Source organism: Branchiostoma floridae, chromosome 7 (assembly GCF_000003815.2).
Source record: "Branchiostoma floridae strain S238N-H82 chromosome 7, Bfl_VNyyK, whole genome shotgun sequence".
Taxonomy (NCBI): Eukaryota; Metazoa; Chordata; class Leptocardii; order Amphioxiformes; family Branchiostomatidae; genus Branchiostoma; species Branchiostoma floridae.
In genome coordinates, this window is record NC_049985.1 from 3,177,872 (window position 1) to 3,193,413 (window position 15,542).

At 43.0% G+C, this 15,542-nt stretch overlaps 2 protein-coding genes across 2 annotated transcripts; both read right to left on the reverse strand.

Moving 5' to 3' along the window:
* Positions 1-4,481: 4,481 nt before the first annotated feature.
* On the reverse strand, positions 4,482-5,526 carry LOC118419300 (angiopoietin-4-like). Its single transcript, XM_035825657.1, has 2 exons — positions 5,523-5,526; positions 4,482-5,305 (listed from the first exon to the last, which is right to left on the reverse strand). The coding sequence occupies exons 1-2, from the start codon at positions 5,524-5,526 to the stop codon at positions 4,482-4,484; spliced, it is 828 nt and encodes a 275-aa protein (XP_035681550.1).
* Positions 5,527-9,399: 3,873 nt separating this feature from the next.
* Positions 9,400-12,099, reverse strand: LOC118419301. The gene is made up of 6 exons (XM_035825658.1): positions 11,929-12,099; positions 11,410-11,552; positions 10,970-11,245; positions 10,397-10,483; positions 9,769-9,906; positions 9,400-9,425 (listed from the first exon to the last, which is right to left on the reverse strand). Exons 1-6 carry the CDS (start codon positions 12,072-12,074, stop codon positions 9,400-9,402), a joined length of 816 nt encoding a protein of 271 aa, XP_035681551.1. The 5' UTR covers positions 12,075-12,099.
* Between the last annotated feature and the right edge of the window lie 3,443 nt (positions 12,100-15,542).

Here is a 15,542-nt window from a genome sequence, read left to right on the forward strand (position 1 = left end):
TTTGTATGTGTCTGTATACGTGTGCTTGTGTGTGTGTGTGTGTGTGCGTATTTTTATGTGTCTGTATCCGTATGTGTGTGTGTGCTTGTGTGTGTGCCCGTCTCCAAATCCACTACAATTCATCACGATACGTAAGTTCAAGGACACATAAACTCCGTTTCTCTGACAATCCTCTTCGCCGAATCATGCAAGCTATATACGAGCGACATGGTCGCATCCCGTTTCGCCACAAACAAACTTTTACAACAAAAACTCCCAGAAGTGATTTCCCCCTTTTATAGATTTATTCTGGAAAACAATTACCGATGGGGTTGAGAGCCCGGGCGGTTCATTCCCTGCGCTCGAACTTCCGTTAATGCGTTTTCCATTAAGCGGACATAAGCTAGTAAAAGCTGCTGGGGCGATCAAATTGCGGCGTGTTATAGGATCAACCTGGGTCCTGAAGTCCACAAATCCCCCGTGTGATGGGCAATGGACTTGAATGATGTTGGAGTCAAGTTCGCCATAAAGCCAGTATTGGTGCGGGCTATTCTACCACTGAGAAAAACTTTTGTTAAAGCCGCTTGGGAAAACGTTGGCGAGCATTTTTAAACAGAAAATCAGTTGTCTGAAGTCTTGCAGCACCATTCGTACACTATCAAGGCCTAGGATACTAGTATCTACTGGAAATGATAGCTGCGTGTGTTACATATCACATTTTACATATTACAGTCAAACCTCTTTGAAGAGGACACAATGGACAGGTGGTCACCATAGACCGGATTCCTCATGCTTGTGTCGATGGAAACCAAAAATAAACACAAACCCCGCCATGACTTTCAATGATGGTGGAGTCAAGTCCTTCATAATGCAGGCGTGGTGCGATGGACCAGAGTGTCACTATGACGGTTTTCCCGATGGGGAAAACGTTTTGTTAAAGTCGTTGTCGGGCACTTTCAGACAGAACATCGGTTATTTGATGGCTGTATGTGCCAATGTTACATGTTACAGGTACAGCCAAACCTGTTTGAAGTGACCATTCACTATCATGGGACTTCAAATATGAGGACATCGGACAGATGGTCACTATAGACCGGATACCTAATGATTGAAACCAAAGACAAGCACAAAGTCCTGGGTATTTACGATGAACTTGAGCGATACCGGAGTCAAGTTCGCCATAAAGCCAGTATTGGTGCGATGGGCCATCGTGTCTCCAGGACGATTTTATTGATGAGAAAAAACTTTTGATAAAGCCGTTTGTGAGAGTTGGTGAGCACGTTCAGACAGAACATCAGTTGTCTGAAGTTTTGGAAGCACTCCTTCTCCAGGATATTATCTGCGAACAATAGTTTCGTTTGTTACATTGTTCAGTCAGACTTGTCTGAAGTGGCCATTCGCTGTAATGGGGAAAATGGTCACGGCGGATAGGCGGTCACTGTAGACCGGATCCTTATGGTGATGGTGTCAAGGGGAACCAAATAGAAGTACAAAGTCCCCTGTGTGTTAGGCTATGAGCTTGAATGATGTTGGAGTTTCACGCAGATCATTTCAGTCATTTGGAGTTACTGCCAGTTTCATATGTTAACGTTACATGTTACATATGCAGTCAAATCTGTCGGAAGTTACCATTCGAATGACTTAGCCAAAGTGGTCGAAGTCGACAGGTGGCCACTAAAAACCATATTCTTCGTGCTTCTGTCAAAGGGAATCAAATAGACTACAAAGCCCCCTGTGTTACGCTATGAGCTTGAATGATCAGGGAGTCAGGTTCGCGATATAACGTTAACAATGGATCAGAGTGTCACCGGGACGCTTTCACCGGCTGTATTTCAATGGCCATGTAGTCATTTTGTTCAGGTAAAAGGATGTTTGTTTCAGGTTTCACTGTATGTCGAAAATGGGATCTGTGTATAGGATGTGGTGAGAGTACGGTCTTTGATGACATGGCAGTATCCGGATTAGACTAGCTTACCAGGTCTTAACGCACACGAAAGGAAGCAAATACTGTAAGTCTGCCACATCGGTTTTTAAACCTTTCCCCTGGAAACTCAAAGCCACTGACGCGTAACGGGATCTCGGAGCCAAGTACAGCCGAGCACGAGAACTCGTCAAGCAAATTGAATATCACTTTCTAACCCAACGACCGTTTCGGGAAGTAGCTGCGAACATTACGACTATAAAGCTGCGAGTAAAGCCCATGTTGTACAGCTCTCCCGGCAGTCGCAAATCTTTATCTCGGAATCCAGCCGGCTTAGCGGGCCAAATCCGGGCCAGGAAATGGCCATAGTCGGGGGCTCAACTTGACGAGAAATCAATTACTCTGGGAACGAGATGGCTCGGCTCTCGGCTCCAGATTTTACGGCCCGTCCGTTAAAAGTCGTTTGATGTGGCCGACTGGAGATCAGTCACGGTCGGACGGGATCAAAGGGATTCAGTTGTTCTATTACTAGATTTTTGGCGGGAAGGCGTGAGGAAAGATGGGTGATAAAATCGGACAACTTGGCTCGCGACAAAGCCATCAATGCCAGCCGGCCGCCCACCGACCAGAGCGTTTACAGAACGCTCAACAAATTTTATAAATAAAGAAATCATAATTTCGTGCATAATATTTCAATTATAGAATCAAAAGGTTACAAAAATCCAATTTCGGTCGCTGTACTGTTGCTCAGAAATTGCCGTCTAGTGGACAGCAAGCCTAACGGCAAACCGCGCCGTAATTCACGCGAGATTTGGATTTGATGTGACGTAACGAACATTTGGAGACAGTAAAATCGCCATAAGGACTCCGAAATGGGTTTTCTTTCCTGACATTTACCCGGATCAAACTACAAGTTAGTTATCCGAGGCACTGCGAACTTCAATCAATACAGTTCATTATCAAATCAATAACAACTGTCTGTTATCCGTGCCGCTGGACCAGGCTTGTGTTGAGCAGATCAAACAGACGATGCGACCATCTCCATGTAACATTATCTGCTGACTCAGTGATCGCTGCTTTAGAGAGTGATAGGATCGTAAATTTCCCCTCCATCACTTCACATTAACGCAACCTGGGTTAAGTTTCTTGCCGACTATCTAAGGCGTCTTACTTGGCCGTTAGGGTATAGATATAAAAGAGAGATGTCACAGAGTGACAGTTAGAATAGATACGAATACGTACAAACAATATCTTTCAATCAGCTTGAATAAAAGTTTAAGTTGGTTGGGTTAAGTTTCTCGCTGACTTTCTAAGGCGTGTTAATTGGCTGTTACGGTAGATGTAAAAAAGAGATTGACAAGTTCCAGGGTCAGAGTCTGAATAGATACGACTACAAACAATAACTTTCCAATGAATCAGCTTGAATAAAAGTTTACTTCTTTTCATGAAGTGGTCTAAATAAGTCTATTGCTCATAGGACGTCTCACGTCAATTTTTAAGTGTCATGGACAACTTAACTCAAGGTCCTCTGGATGGATTGTGATGGTATTTGGTGTGCTTTAGGTGATGGGAAGATGAAGTTGAAGATCGATTTTGGGCCCCCTGGTGTGTGACTTTGGTATTGCGGTAGGACTTCCTGTTTTTGTATCTTTTGTGTTGGACATTCTATGGTCGTATGTTTTAAAACGTCAATTCGTGTGTAGATCCAGATGTCATCATTTATCTCATAACCGTTTGACCCACTGACTGAACCAATGTTTGGGAAAAAAAATTATCATATTTGAAGAAACGACATAGGTAATGTTATATGTGACGTAGCATTGGCACATTTGGCATCGGCTCTTTAATTTCCGATGGATGAAAAGCAAATCCATGTTGCACAAAAAGCTTACTGCTTGTGGCAATACAAACATACGAGTATAAGATCTTGTATCCTTTCAGGGCATTGGTTGTGGTACCGCTTCAGGTCGCTTAGAGGCGTATGTGCAATATCTACTGTACAATGCACAACGTCATTTTGGATATTGACTTTAAGTCGACGTCCTCGTGTATAAGGGAGCTTCGGGTGTTAGCCGCAAGCGTCAAACACTCTGCACATAAAAGAACCCAATACACTTCTCAAGAACAGATGGTGTGCTTGGCTAAAACACGTAAGTCATAGTGAAGCCACGTTGCAATATTGGCTAACAATAAGGAGTGCTTTATCCTCTAACATACTCCGTGCGTTTATTTGTTCATTGACCAGCCTTCCTAACGACTTAGATTTCGCAATGAAGGCAACTTTTTTGCCAAAGCTTTTTTCTTTTCACACACTTCGTATCAGTTTTGGGATCCCAGAAGATGTCATGAATATATTCAAATCAACATGGCATTACCTACATAATATATCTAAGAAAATTTATTATGTGTTGTGAAATTTCACAGATTAGAAAAAGAATGCATTGATGTCAATGTAAGAACACCAGACCTGTTGCACGCACACAGTTTTTTTTTATTGTTTGTTACCGAGTGGGCTTTGGTTGGTGGCTTGAGTCATACTTGTGAATCCTCGACCTGTTAGCTTATTAGTGTGTCTGACTACTTATGGGTCGAAACTGCGAGGGCGGACCATCATTTTGGACTTTTTCAGATAGTGCTCATAGGAGCCCCCAAAGGTGTACCAGAAGATACCGTAGCCACTGTGAGAGGTGCGGTCAGAGGGCCGCAGGTACGGGCCGTTGAGGGCAGACTGACCACATCTGTTGTACCACCACCCTCCTGTGTACATGTGGCGACCTCCAGCGCAAGACAAGGAAGATGCGTCGTTGTCTGCATCCCTAGCACTGAAGGCCTGACCCGTTAGGTAGGCAGCAGATGACGGGTCTGATAAAACGAAGCCGTCCCCAGCTGTCCCACTGTACCCACCAACAGAAAGGCGATAGTAGGAGCCACTATTCCCCACCGAGAATGAAGAGTACTTGGCGTACTTGACCACTCTCCCCCAATCCTCCAGCTCTATGTACAGCTCATACGCATTCTGACTGGTCAAATGGTACATATTCTCCAACCCCAACCAATGCTCCCCATTGGCTGACCCAAACCCGTACTTAAATGCGTTATAGGGTCGGTTAAAGTCGATAGACCCGTCAAATCTCCTCTGTATGACCGTCCACCCTCCCCCATCTGTGGTCTGATCACAGTATACAGAGATCGGGCTGGTCAGACCAGCAGGCATTATGTCGTGTACACCACTAGATACAGCTTCTAACATAGCCAAAGCTATGTGGATCTCAGAACAGTCAGAAAAGTAGTTTGTGCGACCGCTGGGGACCAGTGACGACAGGACGGACGGAGGAAGCTGCTGGTGCTCATGGTCAGGCTCGGGTTTGAAGTCGTGATTCTCTGCCTCCGGAGACAGAAGTGACTCTGCAGGGGAACAGCGATCAAGGGACAAATCAGTTGTGGAAAAATAGTCAAACTTGTCAGTCACTTTTAATAAATCAGCACAAATAATTTTTGCTATAAACCTGTATGCCGTATTGCCAATAGATATGACTCTATGAAAGGGCTGTACGAAGCATGTAGCGTTAGTTATTAAAATATGAAAGGTTGACATCATTTGCTTGTAACTGTTGTATGTCACCCATGCTTATTGATTATATATCTATACATAAATTCTTCAATTGCTTCTAAAAGATGACTTATTGTCTAAAATGCGTAAAACTTAAATACGAAAATGCATTTGACTGACAGTTCATTTGTGCAGGTCATTAACATTTATAAAGATTTATACGCTATTTACGTACAAAATGTAAAGTTTTTAATACCAAAAAGCTCTCATCAGTCTTCTGGTCCTTCTCAAGACGAGACGGATCAGAAGACTTATCGAAAGCTTTTTGTTAGTTTATATTTTGTACGTTAATAGCGTATAAATCTTCATCACAGTGAATCTTTACAATGGGAAAAAATCAAATAATCATGATGATGATGTTGGTAATACAAAAAATTGATAGATAGCCATCCACTATTACTAGTAGACTATTCGTTATTCGTGAGCAATAGTGGCGACAGTTTTTGAAATACTCAAGGAAAAAACAAGGACACTGAAATGGAGTTCAGATTCTAAAAAAAAAGTAGTGCACTAACCACAGGTAGTTGATTCGAGTGACTTGAGCTCGTTCCCTACAGTTTTGCACAGGTCCCTCAGTTGAGGAGTGAAACCAGGACTCGGCTTTGTCAGGGCTGCAAATGGAAAACGATCTAATGAGAAGGTTTCGCTTGGAAATCAGTCGTTAAACCACTGAAGATTAGACCCGTAAGATTGAAAAATTATAATAAAAGAAGGCAAAGCAGTCATCTCAACTGAGGTGAATCATGATGCTTTCTAAAGTAGTGAAATGCGCTACGGCTCATATATTGAGCAGCTGAGCACATCATGTCACCTCTACTCTTTTTGAAATGTGTGTCGGTCTCTTTTACGTGCAGAGATTTGACGCTTTGAGGTTAACACCTCAATACAAGGCCCCTCTCCAAAGGACGATGTGACCCTTTTTCAGTTGTGCCCAGATTCGGACGCGAACGCTCGAACCCGAGACGCTGGCTCCACGAAATTTGGCAAAACGTAGAAAGCAGAGTGCAGAATCCAGTAGACCATACGTTTAACCTTTTTGATATTTCTTCCTCCAGTGCGACAGAAGAAATTGAATGAAAAGAGGCAGTGATTGACACATCGTGTCTATCGTCACTGCTACATTTCCTTTAACCCAACAGAACTACGAGTAGTCTGGGTTCCATCCTCCGTAGTAACCACTGGCTCAGTCTTATTTGCATGCTTGCACACTTGAACAATAGCTTTGATACACAATACCACTGGAGACTTACATGTACTGAGCTAAGCGAATCAAGACATATCACAATAGTAATAGTTTATTGTGACACCTTAATTTAGCCCCTTCCAAGGTTCAAAACTCGTACGTTTCGTACACACCCCTTTGATAAGAAAGTATCTTCTGGAGTAAGAATTCTATACTCACCGATTCCCTTACATCCTTCTCGGATGTGACACAGGTCCAATGTGCTCCAGGACAGCTGCTGTGTGGTGCTATCCCCAGGTTGTGCTGCTACACAGACAGCGCTACAGGCAGCAGTGATGAGTAGGATCAGGTACAGCATGATGACAGCAGTCAGGCTGGTCCACAGTCTGGCAACAGAACCTCAGGACCCCGGTATTTAAACCTTGCATGCACCTACTATAATTTTAAATTTACAAGCCACTTCATTTGGAAATGTCTGATACAAAACGTGACCATTCGGCGTTGTTGACACTCTACATGTTCCTTTATTAAAGTTTACAAGACACTCAGCTTAAACAATTCCCACCATCTGCCAGGTGTGGTCTGTACCGGGTTTCTCAGGCCATGAATGGCATTTTGACAACTTTACTACTGTAACAGCACTGCAGTTGTTATCAACCTCCTGCGATTACTTTACAGGGGCTATATATACCAATAAACTGAGCTTAATTTCTAACCACTAACAATGAAATTTTCTATTTTCTTTATCGAGGTTATACAGCACTTGTGATGTTCGTCCATCGGAAGTCGATGAGGACCTTGACTTCATCTTCAGTTCAGTCACCCTTGTAAGTCCGGGCGTGACAGTACAGCACTTGTAGTAGCTAGCTAAATACCTCCTTCCCCACAATCTGCTGGCAAGTAAATAAGTAATACGTGTTCAGTGTTTCACTGTCCCAAAAACAAAAGCTAGCAACAAGACAAGTTGTACCCCCTTCTACATATTCTTTATTCATTCGGCTGTTCTATGATACAGAAGGAAAGCGGGTTAATGACATGCAGTCAGACATTGTACCATTCAAAATAGATGCGGTCTTCTTCGTGTTTCACCCTTATACTGTACAGTGGTAGTCAGTGGCTTGGATGGTAGCTTTCAAACTTAACTCATGCTAGTATATTCTTCTGGAATATGAGATCAAGGGGATAGACGCCAATGGATTTCATTGTGAGGTATGGGAAGATGCGTGTTTCGGTGCCGTTTCTAATAACAAAACTTAATTTTGCCTCCAATGTGTCAGGTAGCAAACGGGTAGCAAGCAGCAAACAGTACTCAGACGTGCCGTACAAGTTTTTGACCTCGGCTCAGTTGAACATTGATATTGCAATATTTATTCACAACACTTGTCATTGAATTGATTTCATATATAACCTATGAGATATACAAAGCAATACAAATTAAACTAGAAAGGTGACAATTACAAATACATAATGTGTACCTTCCCATGGTCTAGCATAACAAACTACTGTTTATCATTTCGCAAGCGCATTCATTGTATAAGATGGCCAAATCCTCCGGATCTCTGCCAGTTGCTCCATTATGTAATCGAACATCACAGGGTGTCTGACACACCTTCAGTAACCATAGCGAGAGCCGGTTGGTTTAGGTCATTGATCTTATTAATTTGGAGAAGAAGAACAGGAAGAAACGTAGCAAAAACTACATGTTCCCTATATTTGGTAACAGCTGTGATAGACAAAGGTCTCATGAGCCGTCACCATTTCCCATTGGAGTTATTGGCCACCTGTACTCGTTCTTGTACTCGCATAGAAGTTTATCGTCACGAGACCTTGCGGTCAGGTTCACTGGCCATGAGGATATATTCAAGGCCGGATTGGCAAGACTTACTGATTTGTGTTGGTAACATGACAGTGGAGTTCCCGCAGCCACTGCATAGCATCTACCTACTGTCACCCCCGAGTCAATGCTGTTTTGAGAAACCATACAGGATTGAACTAATACACGCCAGAACATGCCTTTAGTAAAGTCGCTGCAGTCTGGAGAGTCGTTGTTGTGTGGGCAAGTCAATGATAACTGTCGTAGCCTCTCCACCGCACGTACTGATATTTCTAGTGCGGTCCAGAAAAAGCGTTCTCTTGATACACTGTCCAGTGTGTGCAGGACAGAATAGCTCACGATTCTATTCAAAGCAATACCACATGGCCTGTTGTAAACCTTGATCAACGAATGTTTCTTCAAACATTGTGCCATGTCGTAGTAGGATTCTCCTTTAAAGTTGGGGTGCTGCCAGCTGAAGGGCTCGCTACCTTTAAAGACACACAATGGCACGTCTGTCGTATGATCGAAAAACGAAAGCACCGCAAGGAGTTCGTAAGCTTTCGGACACTCCTCCTGTACCTTTCTCACCTCGTCAATAATTGGATTTTCACTCTGTCCATAGCCGGACAAATCTAGTCTAACTGATATGAGACTATTCAGCAACAAATCCTCACTACAACCTGCCGCATAGCGACCTCCATGGTTTGCTTCTATGCAGTAGTGAATTATGGCATATGGTAGATAGCCAAGGGCAGTAACAATGGGGTAGCTAGGCCAAAAGATGTCTGCTCTTGCCAGATCTACATCAGGCGCGACTTGCAATTGTGACAGGTAAAGCCTTAGCGCAGCGTCCACTGATAATGGATGTAACTTGAATGTCGTGAGTTTGTCTAAGTCAGGAAGAGAAAGCTCTCTCCTGGACAGTAAGATCACGTGAGAAGTTACACCGTGCACCGTTCTATCTGGCACAATCTTTAACATGTCTGAGGCATGTTTAGAAGTTTCTACGTTGTCAAAAACAAAGAGAAACTTCCCCCTGAACCTCACAAGTAAAGTTTTGCTTAAGTACTCAGCCGCCCAGTCGAAACTTTTATCCCGATAGTCATACACTATTGGATCACGATTGTCTACTTCCCGCAACACATTAACAAATAGAAAGTTGACTTGTTCTTTTGAAGTCATCCAAACAATGCCAGCCTTATAATTATTGCTATTTCTATACACATATTCCTTCACCATTGCTGTTTTCCCCACCCCACTGAGACCACTGACCAGGCAAACACTATCCTTCTCTAGTATCATGGTTAGATTTGTGATATCTTCCTCCCTTCCAAATAGATGGGGTCTGTTCTTGGTGGTGATGTCCAAGATATATTTAGGGTAGAGACACCTTTCACCTGAAAAGAGAGGAAGAACTTTAGAAACAACATGATTGTTCATTCCTTGATAAAGACTGATGCTGTGCAGTCGAACATTTGGGTGAGTCCAATTTTTGTGTTGGAAATTACAATTCAACTATTTTAAGAACAACAAGAAGTGTTGATCTTTTCCATTTCACAGCTCCTTTCTAAATGCGTCACAGGAAGATAGGTTGACAGCAACGTTTTGCAGTAGATAAAGGACGAAGTGATATGATGGATGAATAAAGAATGAATTGATGGGTAAATGAACGGATTCTCTTTAAGTTGTGTGAAGTACATCTTTGACACATGCATTTTCGTATTATAGATGTTTCATCATTACGTCCACTATCATCTACGTTATTGGGCCATGACCAATTACCACGGTGAATCCTTTGACGAGGACCTGTTCCTAGATTGAAAAGTAGATAAGAAAAGTTGCATCTTCATTTGTAGATATGTTACATAGGTTAAAGGTAAGGCAAACCTGGTGATGCCACCCACACCATCACCAAGACAGCAACAACCATGGCAACGAGGGCGTAGTTAGGTGGAACTGATGACCAGAGCGTCTCTTGAAGAGGAAAAACATTTCAAAAGAAACATCAGATGATTTCGCATACATTTTTTGTAGATGCTCCAGTTTTGATGAATCAATTTTTTTCACAATCATTATTAAATTGCTTTATTAACTCCTTTAGCTGTCGCATGTAATTGCTACAGCTACTCTTCCAACAGGACGAAGTGGAAAGAGTTGAAGAAAGACTGATTGCAGCTGCAGGGTGTCCAGACCACTGTAGCAGCAGGACACAGTGGACTACTACTCTTCCATGAATAAAAAAAATTGTGAAAAGAAATATTTGTGATTATCAAAAATACACTTGAGTTTATATCCCCTTTTATATGCTGCATACCTGGCATGTGCATTTAAGATACCTATCAAAAAGGACTATCTTCCTAGCTGATAATACTTGAGATGTGTGTACCACATCCAAATGTCTATGTAAAACTTATTGATAATAAATTAGATTGAAGTACTCAAAATTTCTCAAGCTCTTACTGGTCTCAGCCTCAACTATCACTTCTGGTCCACGTAGCTGCCCACTGACCACCCGGACTCGAGCGTCGTACTTAGTCCCAGCTCTGAGCCCACCAATGCTGACGTCAGTCTGATCCCAACCGACTTGTCCCCGCAGTACAGGCTCCTGGTCGTTGCCGTGTGCGAAGATGGAGACTTCCACCGACCCCCCTGGTACGGCGTCTATCTGGTCCCAGGCAACCGTCAGGGAATCCCTGGTGGACGACGCTAACCGACAGTTTCTTGGTGTCGGGATCACTGAAATTCGAAAGGCACAAATAGCTTTTCCAAGAAAAATATCCTGTCATTAAAAAGGATAGCTGTTACCAGGAAACGAGGGATCGACATTTATATTCCTATTAACAAACGTTACGGTTAGAGTTTAAAGTGCAATGCCATTATGGTGTGATGAAGGTTGTTACCTTTTTCCATTTCCTCTTTTTCTGCAGTTCGAATTTGCTCTGCCAGGTGGGGATAGAGTCTTTCCAATTGTTGCATGAAGGCCGCTAACTCTTCTACTTCTTTTCCTCTCAGAATGAGCAGTAGCGCCTCTGTTCTGTCTTTTCTGTCCGAAATATAATATGGTGATTGGAAATCGATATATCTCCGGGTCAAGATGATATTAGTTGCAATATAATGGTAAACGTCATGACTGTAACTTGACTCTATCAAGTAACACAGGTTAAGCTCTGACACAACACAGGGAAACAATACCAGAAATGCTTCCATTTGTATCGTAGAGCATAAGACTAAAATGCATGTGCAGTTCAGCCAGTGAACCTGCTTATTTAGATGTCTTTTAACCATTTTCATGTGGTCAAATAACAAGCAAAGGTTAAATAACAAAAAAATAACAAGCATATGGCTCTTTACTTTACTTTTTAGTCTTCATAATTCTTGTCTTCCAAACAAAATGAAGAAGGGAAGGGGTTTCATCTCACCTGGTGACCCCTGCCCTTTTCACCCTCTCGTATTCGTCATCATCCAGAACCCCGTGTTGCAGCAGCTCGTTCAGCAGGTGTCTGGGCTTCAGGTCGCGCAGGAGGGACGCCTTTTGGGCCTGGATCCGCGCCCACAGGTCCGCCATGTCCGGTAGAGTGTATGTAGTGCGTATTAGACCTACGCGAACGAGATATTTACATATAACGGGCCCGTTAGACATTGCTGTGGCTTTGTTGTATTTCAAATGACGTATTGTGAATGAATAGCATACAGCTTCTTATTGACGCTTACCATTCTCTAGTTACCTCCATGAAAAAATGGAGGTATAGTTTTTGGTGTGTCTGTCTGTGTCTGTGTGTGTGTCTGTCTGTTTGTGTGTCCGGATACTTGTGGTCAGCATAACTCAATTTTATTTTTAGTTTATTTTATTTATTTGCCAATGATACAACTCATTACATGGATCTACCTAGGCAGCTTTGGGCTGGTAGCGGCAGATCCACAGAGATACAGACGAACATACATCATCGGTCGACGCGATCGCACATGTTCGCACATGTTTACACACGACGGGGTTATACCGCCCCTTCCGGGGTGACATACCCTTTCATATGCGCCAGGTCTCCCGTCCGGGTGAATGATGTAAATCACCGTGAGCCGAAGCTAGGTACTCATTTTCACCTGAGTATAGTGAGGAAAGTCGTGTAAAGTGCCTTTCCCAAGGGCACAAGATCGGTAACACGGCAGGCGGATTCGAACCCGCAACCTCTCGGTCACGGGGCGAACACGGTCCCACTGCGCTACGCGGTCCCACTAGTCTCTCGATTGATTAACCTCTCGATTGAATAACCTCTCAATTGATTAGAATGATATTTGGTATGTGGGTAGAAGTTGGGAAGACGAAGGTCAGGGTTGATTTTGGGCCCCCTGGTATGTGACCTTGGTACTGCAGCAGAACTTCGATTTTTTTTGGTATCTTTTGACCTGGACATGCTATGGTCTTGATTTGTTTGGTGGCTTGTGATGTAAGGAAGAAGTGATGTATGTTTGAGCCTTGTGGCTTGCTCTGGGACTGCAGGGGCAATTTTGTCAAAATCTTTCAAGGAGCATAACAGAACGTAGGAATGATGAATTTCTATAATATTTAGCATGCAGGTATCTTTGGCAGAGATGTACATAATGACAGGCAAATTATGCAAATTTGGACTTAATTTGCATAGTTAATGAGGAAAATCTACATTTACAGTGTTTTCCACTGTAGGACTCAAATACATGTAACATATGTAGTTTGCATAATCAGAATATTTCATGGAGGTATGAGGTCTCCGAACTCTAGTATAGGCTTTCAGACACATGCTATACAAGTGGCCAAATCTCCCATTTATGTATCAAACATGACAATTTGTGATCTTTGAATGATTCAACTGCATGCAGAGAGCACAGCACAAGCGAATACCTATTTTGCAATGTTAATCTGCCTGTAGGCAGAAGGGAATAGGGCGAAGCTGCCACTATTTTGTGTGTCGGACACGTAACGGTACATGTACATGTCTGAAGTAAACGTTAGACTTTGACGAATGGTTCTATAATTATTCTTACACCATTAGTGCCTTTGTCTATGTCCCTTTGATACTCCAGAGGCTCAACCATGCCAAAAGTATAAGTAGGGATGTAAACAATTCATCGCTATAAATGGTGCAGTTTTGCCAGACGAATGTGAACCCAACCACACAGCGTGTAGTTGGCAACCTCAGAGTTTCACTGTCGAGGTCTGAAACTCAGCTTCATTATGTCCTGATTTACCTGCGTGTGGTTTAACTGCAGCTGGAATCAGTAAAAGATGTCTAAACTGTCTACTACTTACCTTGTATAGTAGCACCAGCAGAAGAGATGACAGTGTAGCGTTACGCTAGTACGGGGTCGGGTGTTGGCAAATGCGGAAGTTCAACGTCGAGCTTGACGGTATGCAGTGGGGTCACAAAGTCCCGGATGTTATTAGAAGAAGGCAGGAGAACATATACAAACGTTTGCACTTCATGTACTTAGAGAGAAACAGGCTAATCAAAGTGCGCACGCAAAAGGTGGGTTCACACACCAGGCTCCACAGGTCATTGGACTAATAGTAGAAATTGGACAAATATACAAATGTAGACATATAACATGCCAAATAAGTTAGCTGGCCGAGTAGTGTGGTTTGCGACCCAGGCAACTCGTTTGGCATACTAGCACAATACTGAATGCTTTTTGAAAATTTATCGTATAATGTGAAGTAGCATGCATTTTTCACTTCCCAAAATTGATATCTATCGGAACATAACACCCTCTTGTGAAGTTTAATGATGCACATCCTAGTGGTACTGCGCGACAAAAAAGTGACGAAAGGCTTCCGAGGTTCTATTTCTGAGTTGGCATTTCTTATTATTTACTGCGAAATGACATTGAACGCTAACATGGCTGAAAAGCGTATGTGGTGTGTTTTGGATGCAAATTGTGTTTCGGCCCGACTCTTATTTCCGGATATTCATGCGCTTTCAATGTAAGCAGGTCCGTGACCTAGATTGACCTCTGAAGCGCTGTGTTAAGCCAAGTTGTTCATCTTTTTCCGTAGAATGTTGTCTTGTTTCAGTATCCTGTGCAATTCAGCACATGTAACAGTCCCACCGCTCTATCAGGCTCCGCTGGAGAGAGAGAGAGAGATAGATAGATAGAGAGTTAATAGAGGGAGGTAGAGAGAGGTAGAGCGAGTTAACTAGAGAGAGATAGAGAGATAGAGATAGAGAGAGAGAGATAGAGAGATATAGAGATAGATAGAGAGAGATAGAGAGAGATAGAGAGAGATAGAGAGAGAGAGAGATAGAGATAGAGATAGAGAGAGAGAGAGAGAGAGAGAGAGAGAGAGAGAGGCAGAGAGAGGGAGAGGGGTTCCTGACGTTTTTTCCGGACGACTGTACACCGAAACGGTACCCAGTACCCACCCCTATTGCGAACAACATCCTGGATCTGTGATTGTTGGGTTTGGTTTACTCAATAAATAAAGTAGTAAACCTGGAAGACACCATGCTAAAAACCGGTTTCTATAGTTCGCGCATGATTCTATTAGGCTGGTCTTTATCTTAGTTTTTGAAGTGTAAACGTTGGAATATTTCTTGCTGCATTCTTTTGATAACATCCGGGACTTTGTAACCCCATGTCATACGTCATGCTCGACTTTGAACTTCCGCAGTCGGGGACTCCGTACTACCGTAATTCTACACTGTCATCTCTTCTACTGGTTCTACAGGGTGTGTACGCTGGTTGGACAGATTGTACTGGTTCCACTTGAAGTTAAAACTGCATGCAAGTAGATCCGGACATTCATATAGTAAGGTTCTTTTAGCACAACCAGAAAATAACTTACTTCCGACGTTTCGGTGTCTGTCAGACACCATCATCAGGGTGGAATGACGGGAACTACTTCTTGCTGCTATTTATAGCCGATGTAGGTGGCGTTGCAGCTGCAAGAATGCCATCCCAGACGTGGCTCAGCTTGTATCCCCCCCTCGTCTCTATTCACGGAGATCCGGACATTATCAATCTGTGTGACGTGCGTAGTAAACAGGCATCGACAGTGAAAATC